This window comes from Corythoichthys intestinalis, chromosome 1 (genome assembly GCF_030265065.1).
Source record: "Corythoichthys intestinalis isolate RoL2023-P3 chromosome 1, ASM3026506v1, whole genome shotgun sequence".
Taxonomy (NCBI): domain Eukaryota; kingdom Metazoa; phylum Chordata; class Actinopteri; order Syngnathiformes; family Syngnathidae; genus Corythoichthys; species Corythoichthys intestinalis.
Window position 1 is genome coordinate 7,039,262 of NC_080395.1, and position 18,436 is coordinate 7,057,697.

General features: G+C 38.6%; 1 protein-coding gene across 1 annotated transcript in view; it reads right to left on the bottom strand.

Annotated features, from left to right (window-relative positions):
- The window catches only part of LOC130908823 (zinc finger protein 287-like), a 38,818-nt gene that overhangs the window by 8,047 nt on the left and 12,335 nt on the right, over window positions 1-18,436 (bottom strand). Inside the window, exons 5-6 of the mRNA XM_057825083.1 lie at window positions 10,455-10,615; window positions 9,007-9,298 (exon numbers count right to left, since the gene is read on the bottom strand). Coding sequence (XP_057681066.1) covers window positions 9,007-9,298; window positions 10,455-10,615 — 453 coding nt within the window. The remainder of the gene's footprint in view (window positions 1-9,006; window positions 9,299-10,454; window positions 10,616-18,436) is intronic.

The window sequence follows — 18,436 nt, forward strand, 5'->3', positions numbered from 1 at the left end:
GTTTGTTTTTTTTCATTCTCGCTGTCGGCGTGATGTCACGATGACGTCATCTCGCATAGCAACGTGTCGCCATTTTGAGATGGGGGCACACACAGGTAAACATCCGTAGACAAACGCCTGAAATTCATATATTTCAGGTGTGTTTTGCGTCTTTTTTTCATTAAAAACATCTTAAACATGACTTATTATGAGGAGTCACTGCCGACAGACGCGAGGAGGCGATGCAACTTAAAATTAGCGTGTATTGGCCTGCAAATCTGCCCATACAAAGTCGCAGCTGATAGCTGGATAAACAATCCAAAGGAATTGCCTGCAGTGGAGTTCGGTAACATCTACAACTACCTCACAAAGTCACCCAGTAAGTTGACCTTTACCAATTACGTGGAATATGTACTGTGAGGAACTAAGAAAACTGGTAGTATATACGGAGTGATCATTTCTGCCGTAACCGGTAATTCGCCTCCAAGCGTTATTTAGCTGTGAACACGCCACGGCAAAATAACCAATTCCCACCAGGCCAATAATATACCGATTGACCGATCAGAGCAGTTCATGGCAAAAGAAAAATAACGCTTTGCAAGTTGTCAGTTACGGTAATAATAAAAATGCTTAGTCTATTGAATCCTAGCAGCTAATTGGGGCAAGAAAAATCGATTAAAGTTTACTCACCAGTAATAAAATGTCAGCTGCAAACGTACAGTAAATGTGCCTGGATTTAGGTTCCCACTGGCGAGAATGGTCCACTGAACCGTCTTGTTTTACTGTTCCTTAATTAATTGCTTTCAGCCATTTGCTTGTCCTTTTCTTCTCACGAGGAAGAATAAAGAACTTCAAATGCGGCTCCGAACTCTTCCTTGTGTTACAAACCTCAACACGGCAACTTTTAGTCATTCCGATGGAAAAAAAGACCGCAAATAAGACAAAAGTTCAACGCGTTTGTACTTCAATAAAGGACAGAGCAACTGCTTGTGACTCGTGTTTTGCCCCCATTTCAATATGGCGACGCATTGTTGTGGCTGGTGACATCATTAATGCCCGGATGTCCGACTGCGAGAATGTGTCTGGAGGAGAGAGAGGAAGCGCGCGGATAACAAATGAGGTTGGAAAAACAGCTTGTTTTGGTGATTGCTTGTTCGGCGTGGTTGCGGCCAACAGTAACCGTTAATCCTGCAATAAAAAAGTAGGTGAGACCAACTCTCCGTGCGTTCTCTATATCCAGTGCGACGCTAAATAGAGACTGTGCGGTCACGATAGTCGTGGCTATGAACACCTTTCTCGTATCAACGACTCTACAGACGTGGCTATGTCTAAGCAGGTTTATTAACACTCAAAAGGGTGAAACTAAAGAAAACAGACAAAACAACACAATCAAATTATGCACAATATATGAAATCGCATATGTACTGCCCTATCTGTAGCAAACTGCATATGAAAATATGAATAAACAATTAGCAGAGCGCCCGAGACGCCATTTTGCCGACCCTCTAACTCGTGGGTAATTAGCATATCACAAGTTTCATGCTAAGTAAATCTGTCTCACTTTTTTAGCACTGAAGTACACACAATTCACATATTTACGTTTTTAAACACATTTAAACAATACCTACCGGCGATGCAACCTCAAATTCAAGGCAAAGTGGTCACAGAGATGGTGCGAACTGACTGCGGCCGTCGTCGTGTGATTCCCTACTGAACAACTACTGAACATCCGTGTGACAGTTTCTTTCAAATAAAGTGCACATGGGATGCAGTAAATTAAGGCGTCCACTAGATGATGCTAATAAGACGTAAAAGCAATAAACTCAGGTATTCAATCACAAAACCCATCAATCTTTTATGCATAACAGAACACCGACATTTTGATTGGGTGGGCACGACTCACATCTGGGTGGGCCGTGCCCACCCTGGCCCACCCATAGATCCGGCCCCGGTCCCTTTGCAGAAAAACAGCCCCAAAGCATGATGTTTCTACCCCCATGCTTCACAGTGGTTATGGTATTCTTCCTTCTCCAAACACGAGAACATGTGTTTCCATCAAAAAGTTCTATTTTGGTTTCATCCGACTAGAGCTGAAACGAATACTCGAGGAACTCGAGTAACTGAAGTTTAAAAACTGATCCGAGTAATTTTATTCACCTCGAGGAATCGTTTAATTTTGCCAGCTCTAAACATCACGTTTTGCCCGGACTACTTTTAATGCAGGACAACGCGCTGATGTCACGTGCGTAGAGGAAGACGCAATAATAAAAAATTTTGTAAAACTTACTGCAGCCGACACAGCCGCTACAAACTACGCCAACGTTGCTAAAAACTACGCCCGCATGATGCTATTGTGGTAGCAGGTAGTGTCCGATGCGTCTCATAGATATCGCATGAATTTAGGACTAGATGCAAAATGACAGACTCGGCCGCGTCTGGGCAGCGTTAGTAAACAGCCGCCATCTTTAAGCAGTAGACTTCTCATCGCTAATAAATATAACGTTACTGACACTCGCTCACAAAGCGTGAGCCCTTCCGAGGGCTAGGTTTCTATTGATTATGACCACTGTCGATGCGTGGCTAACGTCTCTTACATACAGTACAGGCTTTATTTAATCTGTAAAAACACAGCGCTGTAGAGTGATGAGGGTTTAAAATTAAAACATAATAAAGCTAACTGTCAGTTTTAGCTCAGTAGTCATTGCTGAATAAAACACCAAGTAGCACTGGTCCCTAATGTGCTCCATTACAGCGGTATCATACATTTATTTTGAACACTGCAAAAACTCAAAATTCTATCAACTTACAGTTTAGGCTAACTTAAATCTTAACTAGAACTTAAAAATACAGTGCCTTGCAAAAGTATTCGGCCCCCTTGAACCTTGCAACCTTTCGCCACATTTCAGGCTTCAAACATAAAGATATAAAATTTTAATTTTTTGTCAAGATTCAACAACAAGTGGGACACAATCGCGAAGTGGAACAAAATTTATTGGATAATTTAAACTTTATTATAATATTATATTATAATAATTCGGCCCCCTTGCGTTAATACTTTGTAGCGCCACCTTTGGCTCCAATTACAGCTGCAAGTCGCTTGGGGTATGTTTCTATCAGTTTTGCACATCGAGAGACTGACATTCTTGCCCATTCTTCCTTGCAAAACAGCTGGAGCTCAGTGAGGTTGGATGGAGAGTGTTTGTGAACAGCAGTCTTCAGCTCTTTCCACAGATTCTCGATTGGATTCAGGTCTGAACTTTGATTGGCCATTCTAACACCTGGATACGTTTCTTTTTGAACCATTCCAGTGTAGATTTGGCTTTACGTTTTGGATCATTGTCCTGTTGGAAGATAAATCTCCGTCCCAGTCTCAGGTCTTGTGCAAATACCAACAGGTTTTCTTCCAGAATGTTGCTGTATTTGGCTGCATCCATTTTCCCGTCAATTTTAACCATCTTCCCTGTCCCTGCTGAAGAAAAGCAGGCCCAAACCATGATGCTGTCACCACCATGTTTGACAGTGGGGATGGTGTGTTCAGGGTGATGAGCTGTGTTGCTTTTACGCCAAACATATCGTTTTGCATTGTGGCCAAAAAGTTCAATTTTGGTTTCATCTGACCAGAGCACCTTCTTCCACATGTTTGGTGTGTCTCCCAGGTGGCTTGTGGCAAACTTTAAACGAGACTTTTTATGGATATCTTTGAGAAATGGCTTTCTTCTTGCCACTCTTCCATAAAGGCCAGATTTGTGCAGTGTACGACGGATTGTTGTCCTATGGACAGACTCTCCCACCTCAGCTGTAGATCTCTGCAGTTCATCCAGAGTGATCATGGGCCTCTTGGCTGCATCTCTGATCAGTTTTCTCCTTGTTTGAGAAGAAAGTTTGGAAGGACGGCCGGGTCTTGGTAGATTTGCAGTGGTCTGATGCTCCTTCCATTTCAATATGATGGCTTGCACAGTGCTCCTTGAGATGTTTAAAGCTTGGGAAATCTTTTTGTATCCAAATCCGGCTTTAAACTTCTCCACAACAGTATCTCGGACCTGCCTGGTGTGTTCCTTGGTTTTCATAATGCTCTCTGCACTTTAAACAGAACCCTGAGACTATCACAGAGCAGGTGCATTTATACTGAGACTTGATTACACACAGAGGGATTCTATTTATCATCATCGGTCATTTAGAACAACATTGGATCATTCAGAGATCCTCACTGAACTTCTGGAGTGAGTTTGCTGCACTGAAAATAAAGGGGCCGAATAATATTGCACGCCCCACTTTTCAGTTTTTTATTAGTTAAAAAAGTTTAAATTATCCAATAAATGTTGTTCCACTTCACGATTGTGTCCCACTTGTTGTTGATTCTTGACAAAAAAATTTCCTATCTTTATGTTTGAAGCCTGAAATGTGGCGAAAGGTTGCAAGATTCAAGGGGGCCGAATACTTTTGCAAGGCACTGTAGATATTCAATGTATGAACAATGATTTTTAACCCTTTTTGTACTTGCCATACCCTACCATGATTAGTTGAGCAATGAAGTCCAGAATATAACACCTATTGTGGCCACCTTCAATCAGCTGTAGAGTTATTTCTTGGAATATTTAAAAAGGGGTTTTAGTTCAGTGAATGGCATGAAAAGCTCTTTAAAATGATGAAATTTTGTTTGAAATACCTCCATAGGGAACGACACCCCCCCAGCTCCGTTGTAAAGCAATAAAACTGCAACAAAAATGAATGAAATGAACAACAACAACAAAAAAACATTGTTTTTTGAGCCCCTTAGTCATTTGGTTTGCAAATAATTTGAGAGAGAGAGAGAGAGAGAGAGAGAGAGAGAGAGAGAGAGAGAGAGAGAGAGAGAGAGAGAGAGAGAGAGAGAGAGAGAGAGAGAGAGAGAGAGAGAGAGAGAGAGAGAGAGAGAGAGAGAGAGAGAGAGAGAGAGAGAGAGAGAGAGAGAGAGAGAGAGAGAGAGAGAGAGAGAAGAAAAAATATTTTAAAAAAAGATGTTTTTCTTTGAAAACATTTTTGGGGATTGAAGCAACTTTCTTGGAGATTGAATGGTTTTTTTCTTCTTTTTATTAACAAATTTTTGATAACAATTAAATAATTAATAATTTATTGATTAATTATTATTAATTAAGTAATTAATTAATTAAGTATTATTAAATAAGTGTTCAAATGCAAATTTTTCAATCTCAAATATTTTTTCGCATTCAAAAACTTTTTCTATGAAATTTTTCATTTTTTGATTGAAGTGATGTTTCTTTTTGAAAATCTATATATTTATTTACTTATACACTTATTTTTTGATTGAGTAATAAAGAGAAAAATGTCCTAGCAAAAATGTGGCCCAAACACAAATCAACATTACTTCAATCAACAAGTTGCTTCAATAAAAAAAACTTGACTACAATTTTTTAAAAAATTGATAATAATAATAATAATAATAATGATAATCGAATCGAAAATAATCGATAATAATAATAATCGAAGAAAAATAGCTTTCATAAGCATTTTTTTTTTTTTTAAGTTTCAAATTTATTTTTGCATTCAAACACATTTTTTTTTAATGGAAGCGAGTTTTTTGGTTGAAAATATATATTTTGATTGAAGCAACTTTTTTTTTTTTTTTTTATTGAAGCAACTTTTTTTGATTGAATAATAAGACAAATCTACCTCCATATGACCTCCAAAGAAAACTTTTTCAATGAAAAATTAAGTGTTCAAATGCAATTTTTCAATCTCAAATATTTTTTCGCATTCAAAAACTTTTTCCATGATTGAAACTTTTTTTCCTTTTTTTTTTTTCATTGAAGTGATTTTTCTTTTTGAAAAAATATATTTTTTGAAGCAACTTATTTTTTGATTGAACAATAAAGACAAAAATGTCCTAGCCCAAATGTGGCCTAAACACAAATCAACATTATTTCAATAAAAAAAAGTTGCTTCAATCATAAAAAAAAGAAAAGAAAAAAAAAAATCAAACAAAAGTAGCTTTCACATGCATTTACAGAATTTTTGGGAGTTTCAAATATTTTTGCATTTAAACATCTTTTTTTTATGATTGAAGAGACTTGTTTTTGGGTTGAAAATATATATTTTGATTCAAGCAACTTTTTTTTTTTTTTTTTAAATTCAAGCAACTTTTTTTGATTGAATAATAAAGACCCAAATCTACCTCCATATGGCTCCGCCCAGGGAATACAATTTTTGACTGGGGTAACTACATTGGCACGACACTGGCGGGCGTACCAAATTGAATGGATGGCGATGTTGGCGAAAAGTATTGCCCAAGCAGCCTGATTTAGAATTCCCCTCAAGAATGATGCGAAACAAAAACGCTCATTGTCAACTTATTATTATAAATATTCTTGTAAGTTAATTTTATTGCTGACACTGCGTTTTGGGGTCATCAACCTGTTATGCCCCCCCTGCCCCGAAAAACTCCGCCAATGCTTTTATATAAATTTAAATTAGATCATGTAGCATAAACGTAAATTGCAATAAATAGACATGTCTAAGAGACTTGAAATACTGTATCTCGTGAGGAAATACAAGAGCGAAAGACGTTCTGGTGAACACAGTGTCTATTGAGTGTTAAAATTAAAAACACATAAATCGACTTTAATAAATGGAAAGTACAACTCAGGGAATAAAAAGTAAGCAAACCTCCTCTGTGTAGCACAACTCCTAGTTCGTCCACGTAGTCTGTTGTCTTCCTCGAACACATTTTCACAAGCGATCTCTGCTTCTTGGTTTCTTAGCAGCGAAGCTAATTTAGCTTCAAGAGAAGTTTATCTGGATACGAAGGATATTTTCGTTCTGTCAAACGATTGATTGGACCTTTGACATCCTGATGTCTGGGCCAGTTTCAAACAAATACTGTTCAGGTATAATGACAATTTAGCCTAGCTCGTTATTTAGCAAACAGGGCAGGGATGTCAAACTGCGCATGCGCATTACTTCGGCCATCTTGGACGGAAACGAGGGCAAATGCAGAGTGACAAAATACGTCTTCTGTTCGTTTTGGGCTGGATAAGCGCTTATTTCGCGCCATGCTGCACATTCTTCGCGGCTCAACTTTCGCACCCTCAGTGCATCGCGGATTTAAAAAAATATATATTATTGTAGAAAAGAGTTACATATTAATGTAGACTTTGTTTACATCTACATATGGATGTACAATTGCACATAACTTGAGAGAGTGAGAGATTGAATCTACAGTATATATTGTTCATACTCTCAGTACAGTTTTATGTATGTTATATATATTAATATTTTATTTACATGCTTCAAACTATTCTTTGATGTGCTAATAATAACATGCATTCATAGGGTTTTATATACACTTACTGATATGAAATACATGGCAGAAAACACTCAGATGACTTGAAGTTCCGCTCTGACACCCCCAATTTGGCCAAATTTCAAAATCGTCCAATATGCATGTGTGATACATCATTGGACAGCTTAGAATCTCAATTTTTGGGGGAAAGAAAAAATTTGAACAGAAGGGCAATTTTTTAAAAAAATCATACAGCAAAACCCTAACTGGTGAGAGCACGCAAGAGCATAATTAAAGACGCCATGATTTTAACGACATATTATCGCGTACTTACCTCTTTTCGATCAAAAAACTCTATGTAGCATGGATCACAGAATGTCAAGACACAGCTGTGAATGGCCAGAGCTGGATTTTTTTTTTAGGATTTTATGGGTGAAACATGGTAATATAACAAGGGTCGCGATGCAGAAATCGCAGACACTAAGGAGTGGTCGAGATTTTCATTTTCATATACTTACCCTTTTAATTCACCCACTTAGAATGTTTTGTTGCCAAAAAGATCAATCTTGGTCTCATCTGGCCAAAGCACACAGTCCCAGTTGAAGCCTGGGACCGTGTGTATTTTTGTGTGAGACCAAGATTGAGCTTTTTGGCAACAAACACTCTAAGTGGGTCTGGCGTGCCACGAAAGATGCGCATGCTGAAAGGCACCTCATACCCACTGTGAAGTATGGGGGTGGGTCAGTGATGCTGTGGGGCTGTTTCACTTCCAAAGGCCCTGGGATACCAGGACATTTTAAATCAAAATCTGTTGCCCAAAAACTGAAGATGGGTCGTCACTGGGTCTTTCAGCAAGACAATGACCCTAAACATATGGCCAAATCTACACAAAAATGGTTCACCAGACACAAAATCAAGCTCCTCCCATGGCCATCTCAGTCCCCAGACCTTGTTTTGTTGGCAAAAGAGGGTTGTACAAAGCATTAACACCAGGGGTTCTAATAATTGTGACACACATTATTTGATTTCAAATAATTTTTTCTTTATGTGGGATTTTTTCCCCACTGAATGAATGAATGCACTTGTATTGAAGGTTGGATTTTTCTCTTTTTTCCATTAAGGTCCCATATTATTTGAATAAAAAAAACATATTAGAAGCTAAAAAACATCTTTTTTTCAGGGGTGCCAATAATTATGTATTTGGCGGAAAACAGACCGAAAAAGCAGTTTCTGCTCTTGCACTCCTCTTTAAAACAAGCTGCTGTATTTTAAGCCAAAACAACTGTTGTGTTTGACAGAACAATATGTCTACTGTATATGCTGCCATAGCAGAGTCATCAGATTCATGGCCCATTAAGCCCCCGAACTATTTTTAATTGGTCCGTTTTACCCTGAAAACCCCCGTTTACAGACGTCGCGCAACCGGTTTTGTTTCAACCCAGCCATGAAACGAAGGTAATTAGTTATATTTCTTATTCAAAATGTCTGTCATTTTTAGCTTTGAATCATTAATTGATGTCTCATATTTCATTTAAATAAAAAAACGACTTAAAAAAATTATTCATTCACAAACTTTTAAACAAATTGTCACAATGAAAAAAATTGTGTCTGTAAAAAAGGCACGAATATCTACCTCATAACTATCGCTTAATTGTATTTTTTTTGTTCCTGTCGCATTTTCTCCGATATGTTAGATGATAATCGATCCAAACCAAAAAAATTGAGAAAACATTTAAAAGGGTAAATACCTGTAGCCCAAGTCAGACGCTTCTTCCGTTGTCTTGAGTTCAGAAGTGGCTTGACCATGGGAATACGGCTATTGTAGCCCATTTCCCGGACACGTCTGTGAACTGTGGCGTTTGATACCTGGACTCCAGCTTCAGCCCACTGTCTTTGAAGCTCCCCCAAATTCTGGAAGCGGCTCTTCTTCACAATTTTGTTAAGGCTACAGTCATCTCTCTTGGTTGTGCAGCGTTTCCGGCCACATTTTTCCCTTCCAACAGACTTTTTGTGGATATGCTTTGAAACTGCACTCTGTGAACAGCCTGCTCTTTGAGAAATTTCTTTTTGTGTCTTACCCTCCTGATGGAGGGTATCAATGATGGTCCTCTGGACAGCAGTCAGATCAGCAGTCTTCCCCATACTTGTGATTTAGTTTACTGAACCAAGCTGAGTGTTTTTAAGGCTCAGGAAACCCTCGCAGGTGTTTCGAGTTAATTAGATGATTCAGGTGATTAGTTGAATAGCCTACTTGTATACTTTTTCATGATATTCTAATATTTTGAGATAGGATTTTTGAGTTTTCTTAAGCTGTAAGCCAAATTCAGCAATATTCAAATAATAAAAGGCTTGAAATAGTTCAGTTGATGTGTAATGAATCCAGAATGTATGACATTTTTGTTTTTTTTAATTGCATTACAGAAAGTAAAGAACTTTATCACAATATTCTAATTATCTGAGACAGTCCTGTATTTCTGTCTCCATCCATGTACCCGTTTATAATGCGCACCATGATTTTACAAGTTGATTTTGGGGGGAAAAAGTGTGCGTTTTATTATGGAATTTACAGTATTTTGTAAAAGGAAAACATTATTCAGATGTTTGGGATGTAACTAAAGCAAAAAATAGCCGTGTATAAGTCAGTTATGTTTGAAATGTATGCTCAATTTCTCTGTTTTTTCATCAGAAATTGGAAATTTGCTCAAACTAAGTTATCTTCTAATGCTGATTACTAAAGAATGGAAAAATATATGTACAAACTTTTTTTTCTGCTGAAAGAAGAGAGTCTAATCTTTCTTTTGGTGGGTTCCCTGCTTATAGAGCAATAGAACAGAATTTTCTGTGGGCCTTGCAAAATCAGTCAAAATCCTGTAAAACGGCCGGGAGCGAAGGGCCTTGCTCCGGTGAAAATGGCTGGGAGTGAAAGAGTTAACTGATAATTCCGACAAAATCTTTTATCGGGCAAAAAGTTTCCCACCCACGCACTGTTTGGTCTCTCTTTTCAATGATGATTTGTTTAAGGATTTCAAAGCGTTTTGGTCAACATCCTCGGGATCAGTGTCTGTGACAGAAGAGTGTGATGTTGCGATAGTCCCTAACCTTTTGTTGTCAGGTGTTGACATGAGCTATCGCTCAAAGGTTTCGCTGTTCCACTCTTATCTCTTGGACCTTCCTCCTCTTCAATTTTCACACTGACAGTTATTGGAAAATTGGTAATTTTATCTTCCTGTCCTTCTTCTTTAATGTAGGAGGTCTCTGGCTCCGCCTCCTGTTTGATATGCAGCATCCTAGACTCCTCTTCCTGTTTAACGTGAGGGGGATCGTGCTTCACAGGGTGAAGATTTTCTTCAGTGACATCTGTGGAACACAGGATGAAGAAAAAACAAATCAAGATTTTCCGGAGTTGACCAATCATGTGCGGTCCAATCTCGATCTGAAACGATTACTCGAATAATTCGAGTTACTCGATTTTAAAAATTGATCGAGGAATTTTCTACACCTCGAGGAATCGTTTAATTTTGCCAGCTTTAAAGGGAGCCTGTATTTTTAAGACAAGTCATTCTTAAAAGATAAATGTTAGTATGAGTTATAATAATTTGATATTAAAACCCCTCTTAATGTTTTTGTTTTAATAAAGTTTGTAAAATTATTTTAAGTGATAGGTCGCCATTCTTGTTACGACCTAGGGGTGTCAAACAATTAAAAGTTTTCATCAAGTTAATTACAGCTTACAAGTTAATTAATCGCAATTAATCGCAATTCAAACCATCTATAAAATATGCCATATTTTTCTGTAAATTATTGTTGGAATGGAAAGATGAGACACAAGATGGATGTATACATTCAACATACGGTACATAGGTACTGTATTTGTTTATTATAACAATAAATCAACAAGATGGCATTGCCATTATTGACATTCTGTTAAAGCGATCCATGGATAGAGAGACTTGTAGTTCTTAAAAGAAAAATGTTAGTACAAGTTATAGAAATTTTAAATTAAAACCCCTCTTCATGTTTTCGTTTTAATAAAATTTGTAAAATTTTCAGTCAAAAAACTAGTAGCCCGCCATTGTTGATGCCAATAATTACTTACACAATGCTCATGGGTGCTGAGGCCTATAAAATCAGTCGCACCCAAGCGCCAGCAGAGGGCGACAAAACTCCGAAAAACACAAGTACACATTTCACTGTGCTATCATTTTAATGTTTGAGCGGGACATGTGCGTTAATTGCGTCAAATATTTTAAAGTGATTAATTTTAAAAATTAATTACTGCCCGTTAACGCGATAATTTTGACAGCCCTAATAAGAACAAATGGTAATATTTGCTTAAAGTAAATGGAATAATCTTACCCACTGATCTGTTATCTAGTCTTTAACACTCAAAACAAGATGAAGGAAATTATAAATAAATATATATAAATATATATATATTTATATATAATTATATATATATATATAAATTATTATAAATTTTAAATTATAAATTACAGATTTAAAGGGATCCTCTATTTTTAAGACAAGTAATTCTTAAAACTTAAATGTTAGTATGAGTTATAATAATTTGATATTAAAACCCCTCTTAATGTTTTTGTTTTAATAAAGTTTGTAAAATTCTTTTAAGTGATAGGTCGCTATTCTTGTTACGTCGCAGTGACGTCACCGGTCCCGTTGCCGAAATTCCAGCGTGCCACTAGTTAGCTTTCCCAACATGTCGTCAGTTCTACCCTTCCTATTTGAACCAGATCAGAAAAGTGAAGAGCTGGACAGCACCGTCGGTCGTTAACAAGAAGAGCTTCAGGGAAAAATGTGTCCAGCAAATACCTGATAAGACAAAAGTTGGGCAAAACTGGTGATGCGAGAGAGTGCTGTTGGGAACTCCGGTTTTATTAGCAGATATTCAAGGTAAGCATATTGCATTTTAAAACTTATCCCAATATAATTATGTAGATTGTTAGCATCCAGAGCTGTCGTGTGCTTTACATACAGTACAGGCCAAAGAGCGCACCTTGTGTAATCCATGTCTTGTACATTGTAACGCGTGGTAGCTAGGATACGTGTATAAAAGTACCAAAAAGGGATAAGCTTCCACTTTTGCACATTTATTCACAAAAAATAATATCTCCACCTTGACCACTCTTCACTCGGGAGCTCAACAGTACACAAACACGCGTTCCCTGACGAACTCCAACATTGTTGTAAGGTCCACGTAAGAGTCACTGTCGTCACTGTAGCGTGCCATAGTGCTTTAATTATTTAGTATGTTTTGGAGAAAACTCCCACGAAGAATAGTCAATATATAAGACAACAATAGTAATCCAAATCCGCATTTTTAACTCACTCGAAGATCCGGGAATTAGACCGATCCCATAGCAATGTCGCAGCCGCGATCAGGCCGTCGATTCCACTAAATAGACTGATCCGAAAAGCCGCTGTGGGACCGACGAATAAAAGAAATGGACAGATCCGAAACCAATATTGCAGACGCGGTGGGACCGTCGGATCCAGAAAATAGACGGATCCCTTACTTGACTGAGGATCTGGGAAAAATGTTCGGGCGCCAGTTGTAACGCGTAGGATACGTGCATACAGGGACCAAAAAGGGGGAGAAGCTTCCACTTATGCACATTTATTCACTAAAAATAATAATTCCACCTTGACCACTCACTTCACTCCCCTTGTTTCCATTTGACTGGAAATTGCATCCAAAAGCAGCACATCGTGGCATTTTACTTCGCGAGTTTAAGCAGCAATAAGCAATTGTTGAACACGCTACACATATGGAAAGATCCCAATTGCGTCAACACTGCGAGCCCGCAAACCATGGCGCCAACTAACGGTCAAAATATGGACTAAATACAGTGGGGAGAACATGTATTTGATACACTGCCAATGGGAAAACCCATTGGCAGTGTATCAAATACTTGTTCTCCCCACTGTATTATAAAATATTGCCATTGATTTAACATTTCATGTGTTTCTAACAACATATTTTAGTACAAGAGAACAATTGTGGTTTATTAGAGCCTAAATGTATTTAAGTTAGAGGATCACTTTAAAGAGCATATGACACGAGAAAAAAAGTCTTAAATGGCATTATTATGTGAATTAGAATCATATTTTGAGACGATTCGACTATATACAACAATTGAGCAAAGCACAGATGACGAGAAATTAGTCTTTTAATCTGCCGGTTAGCCACGCCTACCATTATAGGGCTTTAGCGTCCCCAACAGGTGGATGACGTCAGCGGTAGACTTGGCTCATCGATTTTACTATCCAGCCCATTGAGGGGAAATTATTCAGAACGAGCAAAACGCGACGAAGAAAGCCGCAAAATGTCATTGTTTCAGTCTCTCTACTCCAATATTTTTACAGGATATTCTTTTTACCCAAGTATTTTTCCCCAATAGCCATATAAATGGCTTGAGAAGGACCAGTCAGCCCGTTGAGGGGGAACTATTCACAACGAGGAAAACGCGACGAAGAGAGCGGCAAAATGTCATTGTTTCTGTCTCTCTACTACAATATTTTTACAGGATATTCTTTTTATCCAAGTATTTTCCCCAATTGCTAAATAAATGGCATGGTCATGACAAATAACAATCTTGTGCTAAATGGAATGTGAAATAATAAAACTCCATTTATTCAAGACGACATGGCAAAATTACTCCATAATGGTCAAAACTGTCGACTTCACCTTTACTGTCACACCTCCCGAACAATATTTTATGACACCTAAATCGGACATATGTCATTTCCCTTTCCCGGCTTCGGAGAATGTAAACAAACCAGAAGGAGTGACAGCTAGCCGACATGCTAACCCGAACCGAGGGATGTTTCAAAGTCTTCGAAGTGGAAAATCACACGTAACTAGCCTGGATTATTTGACATGACGACCCGGTTGTCGATTGTCTTAGCGGATCGGCAAACCGCCCGGCGGAGAGCAATTTACAGTTCGTTCCCGGGAGGAGGGTGGCTGGAGTTGTTGTGCAGCTAACGTGCTAACAGCTAACTGCTAATGAGCATGAGGAGAGCTTTTTACATGCCTATCAATGATCAAACGTAAGTAGTCCTTTATTCAAAGGAATTTTGTAGTGTTTACTTTGTAATAATCACTGTATTCGTATTTGACATAATACAAAACAAGATGTTTACTCACTTCCTCGTAAGTCCAATGGTCCCACAGTAAATATCCACGGTGAATGGGAACCTTTTGAAACTCCAAAAAGGTGCATACGCCTCTCCCGCACACAGAATGATTTTTCTGCAGCCGTTTGGCTGGCGTGATGCGAAAAATAAACGTATTAATCCGCAAAATCAGCTGAATCCTTCGTCCTCATACACAACAGTACACTGTATAGTGAAGAGGACGTCTTCTACCGTACACGTCACAGCGCCCTCCTCCTCAATGCAAGACCGAAGCCGGAAGTCACTCATTTTCATGGCGCGGGATTCAAAAAACTAAATAAATATAGCGATCGCTTCCACACACATCCAAGCGGTCCATATCATTCAGGGGCATAAAATACCGCGTGTATTTTGAAATAAACATGCTTTTTCGTGTCACAGGCACTTTAAGCATGACGTTTTGCCCAGACTACTTTTCATGCTGCACAACGCACTGACGTCACGTGCAGACAAAGTCGTTCCGTAATAAAATCCTAATTATTTTTTAAAGAAGTATCACCAAACTTAAAATTGCTATAAAATTCTCAGATTTTATGCTAAATGCACAAAAATCAACAAATGCAGAGATAATCACTGCAAATTTTCAGGATCAATAGAAATATTTAACATATCATATAGGTTTCAGATTTTATGCTAAATGCACAAAAATCACCAAATGCAGAGATAATCACTTCAAATTTTCAGGATCAATGGAAATATTTAATATATCATATAGGTTTTTGCCCAAAATAGCGACTTTTTTTTTGTGCAATGTTTTCAACAGCGAATATACATAATTATTGGCACCTCTTCTAATATTTTTTTTTTTTCAAATAATATGGGACCTTAATGGAAAAAAAAGAGAAAAATCCAACCTTCAATATAAGTGGTACATGGTCACTACACGGTCCCAGGCTTCAACTGGGACAGTGTGTTTTGGTCAGATGAGACCAAGATTGAGCTTTTTGGCAACAAACACTCTAAGTGGGTCTGGCGTACCACGAAAAATGTGCATGCTGAAAAGCACCTCACACCCACTGTGAAGTATGGGGGTGGGTCAGTGATGCTGTGGGGCTGTTTCACTTCCAAAGGCCCTGGGAACCTTGTTAGGGTGCATGGCATAATGAATGCTTTGAAATACCAGGACATTTTAAATCAAAATCTGTTGCCCTCTGCCCAAAAAGCTGAAGATGGGTTGTCACTGGGTCTTTCAGCAAGACAATGACCCTAAACATATGGCCAAATCTACACAGAAATGGTTCACCATACACAAAATCAAGCTCCTCCTGTGGCCATCTCAGTCCCCAGACCTTGTTTTGTTGGCAAAAGGGGGTTGTACAAAGTATTAACACCAGGGGTGCTAATAATTGTGACACACATTATTTGATGTCAAATAATTATTTTTTCCCCACTGAATAAATGCACTTCTATTGAAGGTTGGATTTTTCTCTTTTTATCCATTAAGGTCCCATATTAATTAGGAAAAAAAAATTTTAGAAGCTAAAAAACACATCTTAACCAGGGGTGCCTGGAGGGCCCCAAAAATCAAACCCCGCCTATGCCCGTAGTGTATAAAGTGTTGTTGCATTTAGTATTGGATTATTGGATTATGGATGGACGTCAAATGTCCTCCAATTCTGGAATGAGTCGGCAATTCAGCAGCTCAATCTTTGCTCGTTTTCAGCACTTATCTTCGAACATACATCACATAGCAACATATCATAGAAATAACTTGACGGGACCTTTAAAAGTAGGAAGTAAAATGAGAAGTGAGCCAACCTGCCGCATAAAGTCGAAGCTGCGTGTTGTTGCAAACTTGAAGACGTTGTCGTTTGTTCTCCTCTTTTGTACTCGAGAGTTCTTCCACGCACGCTGCTGTCCATTTCGCACACATATTTCACAAGGCTTTCCATTCACAGGCTTTGCCTCGACCAACGAGACTCTTTGTTAGCGGCTAGGCTAAGCTAATTTTTAGCCGGAGAAGCTTCAAGGCAAATTCATCCGGATATTAATTATGTTTCGTGTATTCAGGTACTGGTGGACATCATGTGTCCTAAGGCTTTGCTCCGTTGCAGCTTCCCATCGACTGTAAAAATGGTGCTCAATAAACAACAAACATGAGAAGTTCTGTGATTCATCTTTTTGGGGAGTTTTAAGCTTCTGCTTCTTTTGTTTGTTGGCGAGTGGATTCTATCGCCATCTACTGTGCTGGTGCGAGGGTCAGCATTTGGAGTTCACCGTTAGCGCCCCCTTTGGATATGGGGCGCCGTTTGTAAAGAAGCACATGCTCAAAATTACGACAACATTTTCTCACATTTAGCGCCACAGTGTTTAAAATTGTGTGAAATTTTTAGTCACTTTTTTTTCCCCATTTAACACATTTTTTAGCAACTTAAGTATTTTTAAATGAGAAGTTTTGGACCTCATTGTTTAAATCCAGAACTAAATATTTAATTTAAATCTTAAACTTATATCCGAAATGTTAAATCAGGAAACGCCAGAACTAAATATTTAGCTTAATATGCAAATTCACATGACTGGAGACCGGAAGTAACAAAATAAAAGCTGGTGGAGCAGCTCAGATTGTCTGTTTACGTTGCTTGAAAATAAACTAAACCCACTCAACGGTGGCAGTTTGCTCTTAGACATGAGTCATTGTGATAATAACAATATATACAGTGCCTTGCAAAAGTATTCGGCCCCCTTGAACCTTGCAACCTTTCGCCACATTTCAGGCTTCAAACATAAAGATATAAAATTTTAATTTTTTGTCAAGAAGCAACAACAAGTGGGACACAATCGTGAAGTGGAACAAAATTTATTGGATGATTTAAACTTTTTTAACAAAAAAAAAACTGAAAAGTGGGGCGTGCAATATTATTCGGCCCCCTTGCGTTAATACTTTGTAGCGCCACCTTTTGCTCCAATTACAGCTGCAAGTCGCTTGGGGTGTGTTTCTATCAGTTTTGCACATCGAGAGACTGACATTCTTGCCCATTCTTCCTTGCAAAACAGCTCGAGCTCAGTGAGGTTGGATGGAGAGTGTTTGTGAACAGCAGTCTTCAGCTCTTTCCACAGATTCTCCATTGGATTCAGGTCTGGACTTTGACTTGGCCATTCTAACACCTGGATACGTTTATTTTTGAACCATTTCATTGTAGATTTGGCTTTATGTTTTGGATCATTGTCCTGTTGGAAGATAAATCTCCGTCCCAGTCTCAGGTCTCGTGCAGATACCAACAGGTTTTCTTCCAGAATGTTCCTGTATTTGGCTGCATCCATCTTCCCGTCAATTTTAACCATCTTCCCTGTCCCTGCTGAAGAAAAGCAGGCCCAAACCATGATGCTGCCACCACCATGTTTGACAGTGGGGATGGTGTGTTCAGGGTGATGAGCTGTGTTGCTTTTATGCCAAACATATTGTTTTGCTTTGTGGCCAAAAAGTTCAATTTTGGTTTCATCTGACCAGAGCACCTTCTTCCAAATGTTTGGTGTGTCTCCCAGGTGGCTTGTGGCAAACTTTAAACAAGACTTTTTATGGATATCTTTGAGAAATGGCTTTCTTCTTGCCACTCTTCCATAAGGGCCAGATTTGTGCAGTGTACGACTGATTGTTGTCCTATGGACAGACTCTCCCACCTCAGCTGTAGATCTCTGCAGTTCATCCAGAGTGATCATGGGCCTCTTGGCTGCATCTCTGATCAGTTTTCTCCTTGTTTGAGAAGAAAGTTTGGAAGGACGGCCGGGTCTTGGTAGATTTGCAGTGGTCTGATGCTCCTTCCATTTCAATATGATGGCTTGCACAGTGCTCCTTGAGATGTTTAAAGCTTGGGAAATCTTTTTGTATCCAAATCCGGCTTTAAACTTCTCCACAACAGTATCTCGGACCTGCCTGGTGTGTTCCTTGGTTTTCATAATGCTCTCTGCACTTTAAACAGAACCCTGAGACTATCACAGAGCAGGTGCATTTATACGGAGACTTGATTACACACAGGTGGATTCTAT